The sequence below is a fragment of the Otolemur garnettii genome, unplaced genomic scaffold, assembly GCF_000181295.1.
Source record: "Otolemur garnettii isolate 467f Iridium unplaced genomic scaffold, OtoGar3 scaffold00027, whole genome shotgun sequence".
NCBI classification, from domain to species: domain Eukaryota; kingdom Metazoa; phylum Chordata; class Mammalia; order Primates; family Galagidae; genus Otolemur; species Otolemur garnettii.
The window spans coordinates 227,830-240,749 of record NW_003852422.1 but is presented as its reverse complement, the minus strand read 5'-3'; the positions used below and the strand labels follow the sequence as shown (position 1 = coordinate 240,749).

At 45.2% G+C, this 12,920-nt stretch overlaps 2 protein-coding genes across 10 annotated transcripts in view; one reads left to right on the top strand and one right to left on the bottom strand.

Moving 5' to 3' along the window:
• Positions 1-1,011, bottom strand: part of TXNL4A (thioredoxin like 4A) — a 20,988-nt gene extending 19,977 nt beyond the window's left edge. Inside the window, exons 1-2 of one of the 5 annotated variants that reach the window (XM_023512406.1) lie at positions 641-1,011; positions 117-288 (exon numbers count right to left, since the gene is read on the bottom strand). Coding sequence is in view for 3 of the 5 variants with exons in the window: in XM_023512404.1 (XP_023368172.1) it covers positions 117-288; positions 641-795 (327 nt within the window). In the remaining 2 variants the exon portion in view is untranslated. The other 4 variants (XM_023512404.1, XM_003788387.3, XM_023512405.1 and 1 more) reach the window with 4 other exon arrangements.
• A 6,613-nt stretch (positions 1,012-7,624) lies between these two features.
• The window catches only part of LOC100965497 (glyoxylate/hydroxypyruvate reductase B-like), a 34,125-nt gene continuing 28,829 nt past the window's right edge, over positions 7,625-12,920 (top strand). For 2 of the 5 annotated variants that reach the window (XM_012804317.2, XM_023512376.1), the window contains exon 1: positions 8,547-8,767. The gene's annotated coding sequence lies outside the window, so the exon portion shown is untranslated. Of the gene's footprint in view, positions 8,270-8,544; positions 8,768-12,140; positions 12,194-12,920 lie in introns of those variants that run through there. The other 3 variants (XM_023512377.1, XM_023512378.1, XM_023512379.1) reach the window with 3 other exon arrangements.

Here is a 12,920-nt window from a genome sequence, read left to right as displayed (position 1 = left end):
CCCTGAAAAATGAGTACTGTGCACACCCTCGCACCGCACAGGAGGCATATGCGCGCTTTCCCCGTTCGTCTTAAGAGCGCCGGAGGCCTGGTCCCGCTGCGGGTCGCCCGCGTTACCTTCTCGGCTATGCTGTAAAGAACCTCGTCCATCTTCATGCAGGTGGGGTCCCAGTCGTGCCCGAACCGAATGACGACGACTCGGTCTTCCTCCGAAAGGATGGCCTGGTCCACCTGCCAGCCATTGTGCAAGTGCGGGAGCATGTACGACATCTCGGCGCCGGGCAGACGCCTGCGCAGGGGACACCAGCGAGGGCCGCTCAGCCCAGGCCGGGGGCTCACGAGCCACCGGGAAGCTTCGACCGCGGGGAAGGGCCACGGGTAGGGAAAGCAGGCCTTCCGGAAGCCACCCCCCCGAGCCCCTCACCTCCGGCCCTTGCCCTGGACCCCCGGGTCCTCCCAAGTCCGGCCCTTCACATCTCGGCTCTCACCCTGGACGCCTCCCTCGGTCCTCCCGCCTCTCAGTCCTCGCCCTGAAGCCCCCTGGTCCTCCTACCCTACTACCGCCCTCCGCCGCGAACCCCAAGTGCTCCCACCTCTGGCCCCTCACCTCCACAGCACTAAGACCTCCCGCCCAGACCTACCTCCGAGCGCGCACGCGCCGACGCCGTGCGTACCGACGCCGTGCGCGCTGTCGTTGTGCGTGTCTGCGGCGACGGCAGGGTGTGCTGACTGCGGTGCTGGCGACGGGCTGGGGAAGGCGCTGGGCCCTGACTGTGTTGTCTGGCTGAGTGGCCATTCGTTAAGCGTACTTTCTGGAAGCTCGTAGGCTTCCTTGTTTCCTTCCTCGCGAGCCTGGCTGATCCGTCCCACGTGCTGCGTCTCGTGGGTAGCCGGGTGAGGAGTCCAGGCCAGTGCGGGGCGGGTCGGGAGGCTGGAGGTCCCTCGTCAGACTCCGCGTGCAGCGGGTAGCGGGGAGGGAGGCCGGCTGGTCTCGGAGGCGGCGGAAGTGGCCTCGGCAGACCTCAGAGCCCTCTCCCGTGAGTGGGGACGGAGCAAAACCCTGTGCCTCACAGCACCTCAGATGCGCGAGTCCGGGCCCTGGTTGCCCTGGCTAACCTCGCCCACTGACTTCTGCCAAATTCCCAAGTCAGCGTCTTGCCAGTCAGGTTTTTCAGGGGTAAACTCAATTGGCTTAAATTGTCACCATTTACTGACAGAAGAGTGCTCCAAGCTAAGGCTTAAGACTCACCTGTCCCCAAGTAATTTATTTAAACTAGTCTTTTTTTTTTTTTTTTTTTTTTGAGACGGAGCCTCAAGCTATCCCCCTGGGTAGAGGGCCATGGCATCACACTCACAGCAACCTCCAACTCCTGGGCTCAAGCGAGTCTCCTGCCTCCGCCTCCCAAGTAGCTGGGACCACAGGCGCCCGCCACAACGCCTGGCCATTTTTTGGTTGCAGCCATCATTGTTGTTTGGCGGGCCCGGGCTGGGGATTCGAACCCGCCACCTTAGGTGTATGTGGCTGGCGCCTTAGCCGCTTGAGCCACAGGCGCCGAGCCTAAACTAGTCTTTTTAAAAAAGTTTATTATGGTAAAATACATACGACATAAAACTGACCACTTTAAGGATGTAAGTTCAGTGGCATATTGTGCCACCATTAATTACCACTTAACATGTTAAGATAAATCTTAACTTTAAAAAAAAAAACTTTTTTGAGCTGTAAGTCACATACAATAAAACTCACCGATTTAAGGTGGTTTTCAGAGTTGTGGAACCAACACAACAATCCAAGTTTAGATCACATTTATCATCCTGAAAAGAAACACCTTACCCATTTCTCTATTTCCCTCCCCTCAGCCTTTGGTGACCACCAACCCATTTTCTACCCCTGTGTCTTAGACATTTCATATTGCTGGAAACACCTAACGGCATGTGACTGCCTTATTTCATTTAGCTTACTGTTTTCAAGGTTCATCCATATTATAGCAGACATCAGTACTTGGTTCTTTTTTATTACTGATCAATAAATATTTCATTATGTGGATATACTGCAGTTCATGTGCTCATCAGTTGATTGACATTAGGTTTTTCACTTTTGGGCTGTTATGAATAATGCTGCTACTAACATTCATGTACAAGTTGTTGTGTGGACTTAAACTTTCATGTAGTAACCATGTACAACATTTTCTTCCCTTTCTTTCTTTCTTTTTTTTTTTTCCTTTCTGGCCAGCGGACTTCAGTATGTTTAACATTCTGAGGAATAACCACTGTTTTCGAAAGTGGCTACACCATTTCATATTCTCACCAGCAATGTGCGAGGGTTTCAATTTCTCCACATCCTTGCCCATAGTTACGTACTTATTATTATGGTCACACTGCTGGGTATGAAGTGGTATCTTATTGTGCTTTTACTTTGCATTTCCCAAATGGTTAGTAGAGCATCTTTCCATATGCTCATTGACCATTTAGAGAAATAGCTAGCTATGTCCTTGACCCATTTAAAAATTGGGTTATCTTTTTATTATTGAGTTGTAAAAGTACTTTTTATATCAGGATAGAAATCTCTTCTCAGATAAATGGTGAAAATATTTTCTCCTATTCTGTGCATTGTCTTTTTTTGTTGGTATCATTTGCAGCACAAGTTAAATTTTGATTAAGTCTGTTTTCTCTTTTGTTGCTTGTGCTTTTGGTATTCTATCTAAGAAACCATTGCTCAATTCAAGGCCATGAATATTTACTCCTGTTTTCTTCTAATTTTATGTCTTATATTTAGGTCTGTGATTCATTTTTGCTAAATTTTGTGTTTAGTATGAGGTGTCCAACTTTATTCTTTTTGCATGTGCATATTCACTTATCCTCCCACCACGTGTTAGATTATTCTATCCTTACCAGCTGTCTTGGCACCCTTGTTGAAAATCAGTGATTTTAAATATAAGGATCTATTCTGTACTCTCAATTCTATTCCATTGATTCATGTTTAGCCTTATGTAAGATAGAAGTACAGCCCTGTCTTAATTTTTTCTAAGTCTTGAAATTGGGAAGTCTTAGTCCTCCAACTTTGTTTCTTTTCAGGATTGGTTTGGCTATTTGGAGTTCCTTGCAGTTCCATATGAACTTTAGCATCAGTTTGTTAATTTCCATAAAAAGGACACCAAGGATTTTAATAGGGATTGTGTTGAATCTATACCCTAATTTAGAGAGTGTTGCCTTTATTGCCATCTATCCACGAACATAAAGTTTCTTTCCTTTTTATTTAGGTCTTTTTGATTGCTATGTTACATTATATTTTTCAGTATATAGTTTTCACATTTTTGTTAAATTTACTCCTAAATATTTTATTATTAGTATTATTGAGACAGAGTCTCACTTTTGTCACCCTGGGTAGAATGCCATGGCATCATAGCTCACAGCAACCTCAAACTCTTGGGCTTGAGCAATATTCTTGCCTCAGCCTCCTCAGTAGCTGGGACTACAGGCACCCAGCTAATGTTTTTTTCTATTTTTAGTAGAGACCTAGTCTCCCTCTTGCTCAGGCTGATCTTGAACTCCTAAGTTCAGGCAATCCACTTGCCTCAGTCTTCCAGAGTGCTAGGATTTCAGGCATGAGCCACTTCACCAGGCCCAAAATATTTTATTTTTAATGCTATTGAAATGGAATACTTTTTAAATGTTACTTTCAGATTATTCATAGCTACTGTATAGAAATACAATCAGTTGTAATTGATCTACCTAGCTGCAACTTTGCTGAGTCATTTACTACTTTGAATAACTTTAATGGATTTCTTAGTATTTTCTGTATATAAGCTCATGTCATTTGCAAATAGGGACAATTTTAGTTCTTTCTTTCCAGTCTGGATGCTTTTCCTTTTTCTTCTCTACCTGCCTGAGCTGAAACATCCAGTACAATGTTGAATAGAAGTAGTGAGAACAGACATCTTGTTCTTGATTGTAGGGGGAAGCATTCAGTCTTTAACCATCAGCTACGAATGGTTTGAGTTTTTCCTAGATGCCCTCCCTCAGGGTGAGAAAATTCTCTTTTCTTAGTTTGAGTGTTTTCATTGTGAAAAGGTGTTGGATTTTGTCATGGTTTTTTTCTACCTCTAATGAGATGATCATGCGGTTTTTGTACTTTATCAATATGATATGTTATATTGTTTTTTTGTATGTTAAAACAACCTTGCATTCCTAGGATAAATCCCATTTGGTCATGGTAATTATTTTTTATATGTTGCCATTTTGGTTTGCTAGTATTTTGTTGAAGATTTTGTGTCCATAATTACTAAGATATTGGTCTGTAGTTTTCTTGTGATATCTTTGATTTTGGTATCAGGATAATATCAAAATGAGAAGTGTTACTCTCTTTTTTTTTTTTTTGAAGTGTTTGTGAAGTTTTGATATTAATTCTTCTTTAAATGTTTGGTAGAATTCACTAGTGAAGCCATCTAACCAGTTTTTTCTTTGTAAAATAAAATTAGAAATACTATTCTAAAAAGTTATTGATAATACAATGAAAGTTGTAGATCTGGCATGTGGAATGCATCATTCCCTCATTACAGTTTAAAATGAGATGTTCATTTTTGTGTAGAAACTGGTGAACATTCTTTGCTCTGTCAATATGGAGGCAAATATAATTTTTAAAAAATTTTTTTTAAAGATAAGGTCTCACTCTATCACCCAAGCTGGAGTGTAGTGGTCACTGGAACCACTACACTGGGGGAAACTGGAACCACTGGAACCTCTCTAATGATCCTCCTTCTTCAGCCTTTCAAGTATCTGGGACTGTAAGAGCGTGTCTACCACCAGGCCTGGCTATTAAAAAAAATTTTTTTTTCTGGGTGTAGTGGCTCACACCTGTAATCCTAGCACTCTGGGAGACGGAGGTAGGTGGACTGCTTGAGGTCAGGAGTTTAAGACCAGCCTGAGCAAGAGTGAGAACCTGTCTCTACTAAAAATAGAAAAGCTAGCTATGATGATGCCATGGTGACAGAGTAAGACTCTGTCTCAAGAAAAAAAAAAAGGGCTGGGCAAGGTAGCTCACACCTGTAAACCTAGCACTCTGGGAGGCCAAGGCAGGTGGATTGCTTGAGCTCACAGGTTCAAGACTAGCCTCAGCAAAAAAACAAGACCACCTCTCTACTAAAAATAGAAAAACTAAAGCAAGAAGATCACTTGAGCCCAATAGTTGGAGGTTGCTGGGAACTATGATGCCATGGCACTCTACCCAGGGTAAATAGCTTGAGACTGTTTCAAAAAAAAAGATATCTCATCATCAAAAAAATGCAAATAAAGAGGCTAATCAAACTTCTTGAGTTAACTGTTAGAAAAAGAATTCTTCATGAAAAGAAGGACTAATCAAGTTGAATATACTGTAAAATAAAAAACAAGAATTACTCAAGTAAGAGCAAGACAAATGTTTGGTGGGAGACAAAAGTATCCCTAATGCCCTGACTGGGAAAGAGCCCATTCCTTCACAGCAACTGCCTTTAGTTAAGGAGAACACTTGACAGAAGTATTTGCTCCTAATGATAGCCTTAGAACTTTTCCAGATGAATTTACATTTTTAAAAGAATGTGTTAAGCTAAATGTTAAGACAATGGTAACTTGAGGCTAGACTTTCTCAAGTTTCAGCAGAGTGCCCAGATTGAAAATAAGTGATTCTGAGTGCATACTCCTTCCAAGGGAGCCAAAGTTTACAGATTTTGCAGAGGACATACTAGCCTACAGATTGTCCATCACCATACTTAAAGATATATGAAGTACACCATCCCAGTTAAAACTGAGGCTGGGGTTGCTCCAAAAGCAGTGGCAAAGAAGTTCTCACAAGAGTCCACCAAACTGTCATGAGGTGGGTCCAGTTGCAATTCCAAAGAAAGAAATGAGAAAACCAAGTTGATTGGTCCAAAGCAATTATTAGAGGAACTTGTGTACAGAGTGCTGCAGCAATCCTCCTCATGGACAACAAATACATGTTCTACCTGGGTATGTCCACCACAAGGTGGTCGGGGCATGGAGTTTTATAAAGGGTTCCAGAAATCTGGCTCTGGGCCAGAATTGGGTTTCTTTCAGTATTTTGGGCAACCTAAACATCTTTTAACAGTGCCTGGAATGTTCATGGGCCCTGTGTAGGTCCTAGCTAGGCCACAAAGCAGTGAAGGTACTCTGCTTTTTGGTCAAGGCAGAGAAAAATGTGAGGGGAACTGGGTCACTATACCAGGATATAAGCAAATAAGGAAAAATTTTGAGATTTCTTTGGAGAGAGTTGTGATATAATATATATCCCCATTCTCTTCCCTTTGGGGGAAGAAAGGGGGTGATTCCTTGCTACCTTAAGACAAGCAAGAGCCCTCACTTTGGGTGGGATGAGGTCAGGAGGAAAAAGACCCTCTGGTCTTTGCTTAGCTGCAGAAATCTAAGTCCAGGCTGGTGAAAAGGGCTTGAGTTGAGCCCTTGGAGAAACCCTCAAAAATCATGCAAAGTATTTTTTCTTTGAAAGGAGCCAGTATTCAACTTTATACTAAGAATAATACAAATATCCAATAGCAGAAAGCAGTTTCTAGTTTTACCAGATAAACAGTGGTATACTTTTTGACACTGTAAAAATAACTACACCTCCAAGTATAAAGAGGGACAAATCTCACATACTACTAAGCAGTAGTTCTCAACCTTCCTAATGCCACGATCCTTTAATATAGTTCCTCATGTTGTGTCCCCCAAACATAAAATTATTTTCATTGCTACTTCATAACTGTAATTTTGCTACTGTTATGAATCATAATGTAAATATCTGATACGCAGGATATATTTAGGCAACCCCTGTGAAAGGGTTGTTTGATCCTTTTTCTAAAAGGTCACATAAGACTTCATATGGTATAATCCCATTAAAATGACTGTTCAGACCAATGTATGTACAGTATACAAGAGAAATAAGAACTATGAAATTTCAGATAGAGGTTGCAAATGGGGCAAGGAGGATCATAGGGAACTTCAAAGGTGTGACAAAAGTGTGTTTCTTATGTACAGAGGTGCATGACCAATAGTTCATTTTATTGTTATTCTATCCCTTATAGATGTTACAGTCTTCAGTGTACATACAATAAAAAAAGTTAAAGCCAGTTGTATCCAACTTTTTTTTTTCAATGTATTTAGTTACAGTTGAACATAGGAGATATTCTGAGAATTTTGTGGGTTCTTTTTGTTAGATGAATTCTCTAGAGCCCTCTAGGTAGGGAGCTGGAAAAGAAACACTTCAATCTTTCCTGCGAGGAGAAACTCCAGAGTTTTGTTATGAACTTGAGATAGTAAAACTACCGTATGTGCTTGGTCACTAGACTTTCAAACATGCTGTTTTGAGAAATTCTTACTCCCGTTAGCATGAACATGAGCCAAACACCTATTGGAGTCTAGCAGAGCAAGCAGCCTTACATTACACATAAAACCAGATACATAATTTAGATTCAACTTAAAGTCCTACGAGGGGTAAAGTTCAGAGCATTGTGAGGGTATTTAGCAGAAAACATGCCGACTTTGAGTCTAAGAGAGGCTTCTCTCCGAGAACACGGTATTTACACTGGGCCAGGATGCTAATCAGCCCTGGGGACAGGGGTGAGGGCGGCTACCCTGGGGACGAGCCAGGAGGCTTGAGCCCTTTGCACTGGTGGGCAGGTCAGGTAACCGGGTGCTCCGCAGGGGTGAGGGGAGTTGCGGGCCGGGGTTGTGTCCAGCAGCCCGAGGCCTGACACAAGGGGGACCGCGAGGGAGACTCAGGAACCCGAGACTTTGGCAGTCACCGCACTCGGGCGGCGTTCCCAGAGGTCCGACCTGGGAATAAAAACCTGGGAAGTATCAGAGTGGCAACTGGAGAGGTGACCTAAGGGACTCCTGAAAGACAACTGATACGGTCAAAGCTTTCTCCACACACTATCTTTTTAAACTTGGTAGTGACCTCCCTTGCCCCGCTCCGGACCCCCGCAAGCCGCCCCGGCGCGCCCTCGCGACTGCTCAATGCCCCCTACCCCTCGAGCACCACCACGCTGCCCGGAGCCGAGCGACTTTCCAGGCCTGAACGAGCCCCTGCGCTGCTCTGCGTCCACGGCCGGTCGCTCCCCTCCCCGGGCCCGGGGCCTTCTGCTCTCTCCCAGAGCAGCGCGGGCGCGCGCTCAGCCAACACTGCAGCGAAGCAACCCGGAGCACCACACTCACGCACACTTCCGGCGCGCGCCGCCACAATTTCTAGCACTCGCGCCCGGCCAGAAGGAGCAGAACGAGACGTGGTCAGTCAGCAAGTGCATGGAGGCGGGGCCTGGTGTAAGCTGGGGCGGGGCCGAGCCATGGCCACGCTATGGGGGTGGGACTGAGCTCCAAGGTGGATGCTCCTCGGCCCGAAGGGGTACTGGGTGGGGGCGTATCTGAGCAGCGAGTGGGCGTGTCTGAGGTGTATACGTATCTAGGGGGCGTGGCCTGGCTGGGCTCATTCGGCGCTAGGCGGGGTTGGGCCTCCGCAGAGCGAGCTCCAGGAGGGGTGGGGTCGCAGCTGGGGCGGGGTCAGGATTGGGGCGAGGCTCTAGGCGAATTGACCGTCGCTCTTTGACCTCCCGGAGGTCGGGGTCGCACTAAGGCGCCTAATAAACCTGGGCTGTTTTGGAGGATTTAGTGGGACCCTCTGACATCGCGGGGTGGGCAGCGGTTGGCTGTACCTCGGGTCTTTACCTGGTACCAAGTGTGTTGGGCGGGATTCCGAGACCCTTCAGAAACTCTGCCTGGGCCTGAAGGTGAGTCTGGACAGATATTTACTGTTTACCTGTTCTCTTGGCAATCGTAGATCAAGTTTTACATAAGCTTCAGATTGTATAGTTTATATTTTACTTTTTTACATTAACCTAGTTTTTTGTTATTTTATTTGGTTTTTGGCTTTTTAATGTTTAGCAATCCCTGAAAAACTATTTTTTAGGAAGGTAGCACTTGTTTGTGCTGATATGCATAAGATATATTGGTGTTCAATGATACTGGAGTTATGGACACCTGGTGTCAACGGAAAAGAACCCAAATTCAGTAAAACAATTTAAAGAAGTTTACTCTGACCTAAATATGTGTGCCTTTGGCCTGGAAAGCCACACTCAAGCAGCCTTGAACACGTGCGAGGACATGTGTTCCACCTGCACCCTTACTGACATTCCCTTACAATATCAGCAGGCATCAGCCTCCAGGAGAAACAAATCTGGCAGCAAAAGGGAGACGTATTTGACCCAAATAGAAAATTGTGGCTAGACTCTAACAAAAACTCATGTCGATGTAGGTGCACAATTGCCTCTCCTTCAGTTTATTCACGAATGACTCCTGCCTCTGAGTAGATGATAACATGGAGAAAACAACATTTCTGGAAACCTTCTAACACAATATCCCAAAAGATACAATCTCAGTGTAGTGTAAGTCCAAAACATAACCCTAGCAAACTCTTTTGTGGTGCCCAAGGTCATTTTTCTTCCTTCCTTTCTCCCTCCCTCTGTGCTGTGGTGTCAGCCTAGCTCACAGCAACCTCAGACTACTGGGGTTGATCCTCCTGCCTCAACTTCCCAAGCAGCTGAGACTACAGGTGCCCACCACCACCTCTAGCTAATTTTTCTATTTTTTGTAGGGACAGGGTATTGCTGTGTTGGTCAGGCTGGTCTTAAAGTCCTGAGCTCAAGCAATCCTCCTGCCTTGGCCTCCCAGAGTGCTGGGATTATAGATGTGAGCCACCATACCTGTTCCCCTAAATTCTTTTCATGTCTTTTCTTTTTTTCTTTCTTCTTCTTCTTCTTTTTTCCTTATAGGACCATTTGAAGTATGGCAACTCCAGATGCTGTTATCTCAAGATTATAAATATGTGTTGGTTTTGGGTTATATGTTTTCTCATTGGGTAGAAGCATTTCAGTGTCAGAGGGCTACTGCCTTAGCAATAGACAAAATGCTGCTAGACTCACTCCAGTTTTGGGCATCCTTTCTGAGCTACACAGTGATCATAGGGGGCTTACTTCACTGGACAAGTTGTTCTGTCGATTTGCAGATTCTGGCTCTTGTTGTGCCTACCATCTCCAGACCTGCAAGTTGGTAGAACAGACAAATGGCATAATAAACACTCAATTAGCTAAGTTCCTGGAGGCTTTTAACCTCCCTTTGCCTGAAGTCCTCCCACTGGTCTTGCTTAACCCTTAACTCCTCTCCTTTGGATAGCATTATCACCTTATGAAGTAGTGACAGAAGGCCCTGAGGCTGGATAAAGGCTTATATCAGCTGGCCCTATGCAAGGGGGAAGAAATAATACAAAGTTGGTGACCAAGTCTTTCCACAGTGAGGTTCCCAGGTGAAAGACTGCAAGATCACAGTTTACAGCCAGATAACTTTATTTATCCAAAAAGGCACCAATGAAAGGACTCCCCGCAACCTGCTGGAAAGGACTTTGGCAGGCACTTCTAACTCTTGTGCCATAAAAGTAAAGGCAACTACTTCTTAGATTCATATCTCACACCTAAAACACACCCAGCCACATTGATGACCACACCTGGCTCTCTGAACCAGTCTCAAACTGCCTGCAATTTCAGAAAATGCCCAAGGCTCAGCTGGTCTTCACGGCAACAACCAAGGCAGATATCCTTCCAGAGACTGTGCACCAGGCCATCCTCAGCACCCTGAGATAGCTCTCACTGTCATCTTACTTGCACTGGTCTAGAATATAGTGAATGCTTTAATCAAGACCCCCTGGCTCGGCGCCTGTGGCTCAAGTGGCATATTCTCCATCTGCCTACCCTACACTCCTTCTCTCTTCAAACCCCAAAACATCTCCTGGATCCCTGCAAACATCACCTAGTTCCCTGCCAACAGCCCACGTGGTTTTGTGTGACAGGTCAGGATGAATAAAGGAACTGAGTGGACAGCTCTACTCCAAACATCCCCCGAGATGCCCCTTTTCCTTTCATTCATCTCACAGTGCCTCAGGATGATTGCTAGGGGCGGGGGGGTCTAGTCAGGTGGGACATTTTATGAGAATATAGATATTGGTAGTGATCAGCTTAGTGCCTGGGCCTCCTATGTGAACTGCCCTACATCCCCTGCCCAGTGACTGCCAGCCCTGCTTCTAGCTGCCTCACTGGCACTGCCTCAGAGAACTCCCCAGGGGGTCATCTGGTGGACAGAAGCCCTGGAAAGCACAAATTCCACTGCAAGGCAAGGGTGCCACTGAAAAGCCTCATGGGATACTCAGACAAGCCTGATTCTGTTTACCCAGTCTGCACAGATAGCATTAGCAGGCAGTGGCAACAGCAGTCCTAGTGGTCACACTAAAACTGGCCTCCCGCCAAGACTAAACAGTGACCTCCTTAGAGGAATTGGAGCTGAGTAGGTAAAATCACAAATCAGTGCGTGGAAAGTATGCAGTGGTTTGTCCCAAATAGGAGGAGCATCTTGCAGCAGCTTACAAGTTACAGGTAGGTTTAAAGATTCTTTGGTTAGTAATAAGTTAATGAAATGACTTATGGCTGGGTGCAGTGGCTCACACCTATAATCTCAGCACTCTGGGAGGCTGGGGCAGGTAGACTGCTTGAACTCAGGAGTTCAAGACCAGCCTGAGCAAGAGTGAGACTCTATCTCTACTAAAAATAGAAAAAATAGCCAGGCCTGGTTGTGGCGCCTGTAGTCCCAGCTACTTGGGAGGCTGAGACAAGAGGATCCCTTGAGCCCAAGAGTTTGACGTTATTGCGAGCTGTGACACCATGGCACTCTATCCAAGGTGACGGTGAGACTATCTCAAAAAAATAAAAATAATTTAAAAAGGAAGCTTTTTCTAAAGGTTGCAATGTTTTAAGTTAGGCAAGTCTGTGAATCAGAGACAAGTCTCAATGGACTGAGTCCAGTGACCTATTGTGCACATCTGGGGCCTGCCTTCCCTGGCTCTTAGTGTCCCCATTGCACTTTGTCCTATGTCCTTTGCACTCAGGGCTGCTCCCCTGGTCTCTTAAGGCTCCAGAGTCAGTGGACTCACACGCCCCTTCCTGTCCCAGGCAATGCCTGCCAGAAGACTATAAATCTCTGACTTTTCCTTTGGAAAAAGCAGTTGGAAGCTCATTTTACTTTTCTTTCTCGATCTCTTTACTTTTCTTCCTTTGAAAGAAGAAAATCCTGAACTAAGAGCCTTAAGTCTCTTGAAGGCAATTTCAACAAAGGTAATGTTCTTTTTCTTAATTAAGTAATCATCTTAAGAACTAATTAAGTAATTTTTAATCTATTTTAGCAGGTCAGGTTGGACAGCATGAGAAAAATGCATGTAGTAGTCAGGAAGTGTAAATGCCTCAACCATCATGCTGTTAGCCAAGAACAGAGCTGTAACAATTTTGACTTTTCTAAATTTCAGAGGTGGGAGTACCCTGGGGTGGTCATGTCATGGTTATCCAGCATGGAACACAGCAGAGGCCACCTGTCCTCTCAGCTTTGTGATGCAGAAGTAGAGAGAAGGGACTGAGGGTACAATTGGCACAAGAAGCCCCAAGACCTCTGAGAAGGCTGCAAAGGGCAGAGTCAGGTCCCCGGGCACCTGTGGGCCCTCAACAGTCACCTTTCAGAGATGGGACAAGCCTGGTGCTGGTGAAAGGAGCTGTGGAGCAAGGGACCAGGGCTGTGTGCACTGCTGCTTTCCGTGTCCCCTGGCTGGGCTCTTGTGTCCTCTCCCTGGGGCAGCTGAACCACAGGGTCTCGGCCCCTTCCACATGCAAACATGGACAGTAATTGTGCAGTTGATGTATACTGTTGCCTTTTAAACAGTGTTGATGGATAGACGAAGATAGAGAGTCAGGAATCAAACCACCTTCGTGTGAAAAAAACTAAAATATTATTCTCTTGGATAAAGCTATTTTAATATTTTACTCATAGTCCAAAAAGTAAACATAAGTTTTT